This window comes from Alosa sapidissima, chromosome 9, assembly GCF_018492685.1.
Source record: "Alosa sapidissima isolate fAloSap1 chromosome 9, fAloSap1.pri, whole genome shotgun sequence".
NCBI classification, from domain to species: domain Eukaryota; kingdom Metazoa; phylum Chordata; class Actinopteri; order Clupeiformes; family Clupeidae; genus Alosa; species Alosa sapidissima.
In genome coordinates, this window is record NC_055965.1 from 12,789,110 (window position 1) to 12,791,609 (window position 2,500).

The 2,500-nt window shown below is 38.8% G+C and overlaps 1 protein-coding gene across 1 annotated transcript in view; it reads left to right on the forward strand.

The window, feature by feature from the left end:
* LOC121717965 (cilia- and flagella-associated protein 58-like) overlaps window positions 1-2,500 on the forward strand; it is a 43,392-nt gene that overhangs the window by 25,361 nt on the left and 15,531 nt on the right. The window contains exon 3 of the mRNA XM_042102690.1: window positions 1,654-1,794. Within this exon, the coding sequence (XP_041958624.1) occupies window positions 1,654-1,794 (141 nt within the window). The remainder of the gene's footprint in view (window positions 1-1,653; window positions 1,795-2,500) is intronic.

Genomic DNA, 2,500 nt, shown 5'->3' on the forward strand with positions numbered 1-2,500 from the left:
TTTTCAAAAGGAGCTTTTTGCAGCCCAGGGGTGCTGTACTTGAGCTGTGTATTTCAGAGACTGGTCAGGTCACGGTGCCTTTTTTCAGCTTTTAGTCTGAGTATGTCCGCCATTTCTCCCAGTCTGAGTTCATACACCAGGGGCTGTCTATTTTTCACTTTTTCAACTGAGTGTAATTGTTGCTTAATGATTTGCTTGCCATCTGTGAGGTTAAAGGGGTGGCCATTTTGCTGCAAAGATTTCAAAATAGGTCTTCTTTGATTCTCTGTCTTTTAGAGTTATCTCTTGAATTTGTTTTGGGTTTGGGTTATTCCATTTTTCCCCAGAAACGATTTTGGTCAGTGGAGCTTTCAATTTCCTCTAGTTCTATAATGTTTTTTTTTTTTTATATATCCTTGAAGTTTTTGCTGTAGTTTTCTTATTCTTCTTATTATATTTTTGTTTTAATTCACTCTCTTTAAGCAATTTCAAAGCATTTCTCTTTCTCTCTATTTTTGACTTTCGGATTGCTCAAAAATAAATGGGCATTTAGTGCAATTTTGTGATGAATTTCATTTTTATAATATACTGACATGTTTATGTCTGTTAAGTGTGGTTATTTTGTACAGTTTCAACTTCACAGTTTTTAACTAATTTAACGCATAAAAGTGAGTGGGTTGCGTTTAATGGGCTGGTTGCAGGGGTTAATTTAATTACATTGATTTAAATATATTAATTTATTTATTAATTTATATTAATATATATTAATTAAATATATATTGATTTAAATATGTTTTTTGTCTCTGTTACAGTACATTAATTTGCTCTCTCTCTCTCTCTCTCTCTCTCTCTCTGGAAAATAGACATTCAGATTCAATGGCAGTTTGTCTTAGGTATTAGCTACATCAGGCGTGTAACTGAAAAGTTCCGTTCGCGTTGTGTCTGCTGCAACAATTAGCTTCCACTATAATCAAAGGAAGTAGCTACACCAGACGTGATAGCTGCAAGTTCGTTCTAAAAAGACCATTCTTCTAAAATGGATTTTACGCGCCGCGAACGGAACGTTTCAGTTACGCCCCTGGTATAGGTTCCCTGTCAGTCTCTTTTAAATCTTAAAATGCTGCTGGGTTATGTGTATGAACATGTGTTGGCTGGTCTTTCATTAATTCATTAATTATTTCGGTAACACTTTACTTGACAGTATGAACATATGACACTGTCATGACACATGAAACCTAATCCTAATCCTAACCTTTAACCCTAATCCTATAACCCCAACCCTAACCCTAACTATAAACCTATCCCTAAACCTAACCATAATCCTAACCCTAACAAAACAAAAAACGAATGTCACTTAATAACAGAAGCGTTATGTCATAAACGTTTATGACTTGTTTATGGCACGTTCATGACAGTGTCATGTCACTCTTATGTCGACACTGTCAAGTAAAGTGTAACCATTATTTCATTTATTCATTTATCCATCCATACGTCCAGTTGTCCATTCATTCATTCATTCATTTTTTTTTTCAAATTGTTTAATGATCTTGTTTCAAAGTGAAAGTGTTTGATAATCAGAATCTCTCTTATTCTCTCTCTCCCCCATCTCTCTCTGTCTGTCTATCTGTCTCTCTCTCCCCTCTCACCTCCACCCACCTCTCTCTCTCTCTCCAGGCAGAGCTGCAGAAGCTGAAGCAGCAGGCCCTGGAGACGAAGCAGTTCATCGATAACCAGGAGGCCGAGGAGCGCAAGCTGCTCAAGATCATAGCCGACGCTGACGCTGAGAGGCTCCGACAGAAAAAAGAATTAGACCAGGTAGAGCCGGGCAAAGGGGGCGTGCTCGCTTGCTCTCTCTCTCACTTTCATTTTCTCTCTCTCTCTCTCTCTCCCTTGCTTTCCTTTGCCCTCTCTTTCATTGTCTCTTTCACTCTCTCTGTGTCTCCCTTTGCCTCTTTTTCTCGCTGTCTGACTTTGTTTTTGTCTCTTTTTTCCCCTCATCTTTTTCATTATCTATCTATCTATCTATCTATCTATCTATCTATCTATCTATCTATCTTTCTCTTGTCCTCTTTCTCTTGGGCTCTCTTCCTGGTCATCTCTTTCCATGTCATTCTCTCTCTCTCTCTCTCTCTCTCTCTGTCTATTTGTCAGATAAAAGCAGGGAGCCTTACATGTACACTCCAACCTCATTAGAACACAGGCTGAGCAGAGGGGCCTCGGAGGCTTTGCTCTCTTTCTGTCTGTGTGTGTGTGTGCCTTGTGTGTGTTCAAATGAGACCCACTTGCACACTGTGATGACTCGACGATAGCTGGTTAAGAGTGTGTCTGGATCCAGACATTTGAAAATCAAATGCACCTCTCTCTTAACAGTTCTCATAATAACACATTCTTATCATTTTGTAGATTCTTGTATCATGTTGACGCAGTCACATCTGTATTTGCACATCTGTGCATATGTGCATGTCTGTGTGTGTGTGTGTGTGTGTGTGTGTGTGTGTGTGTTTGCACACCAAGTGTGTAT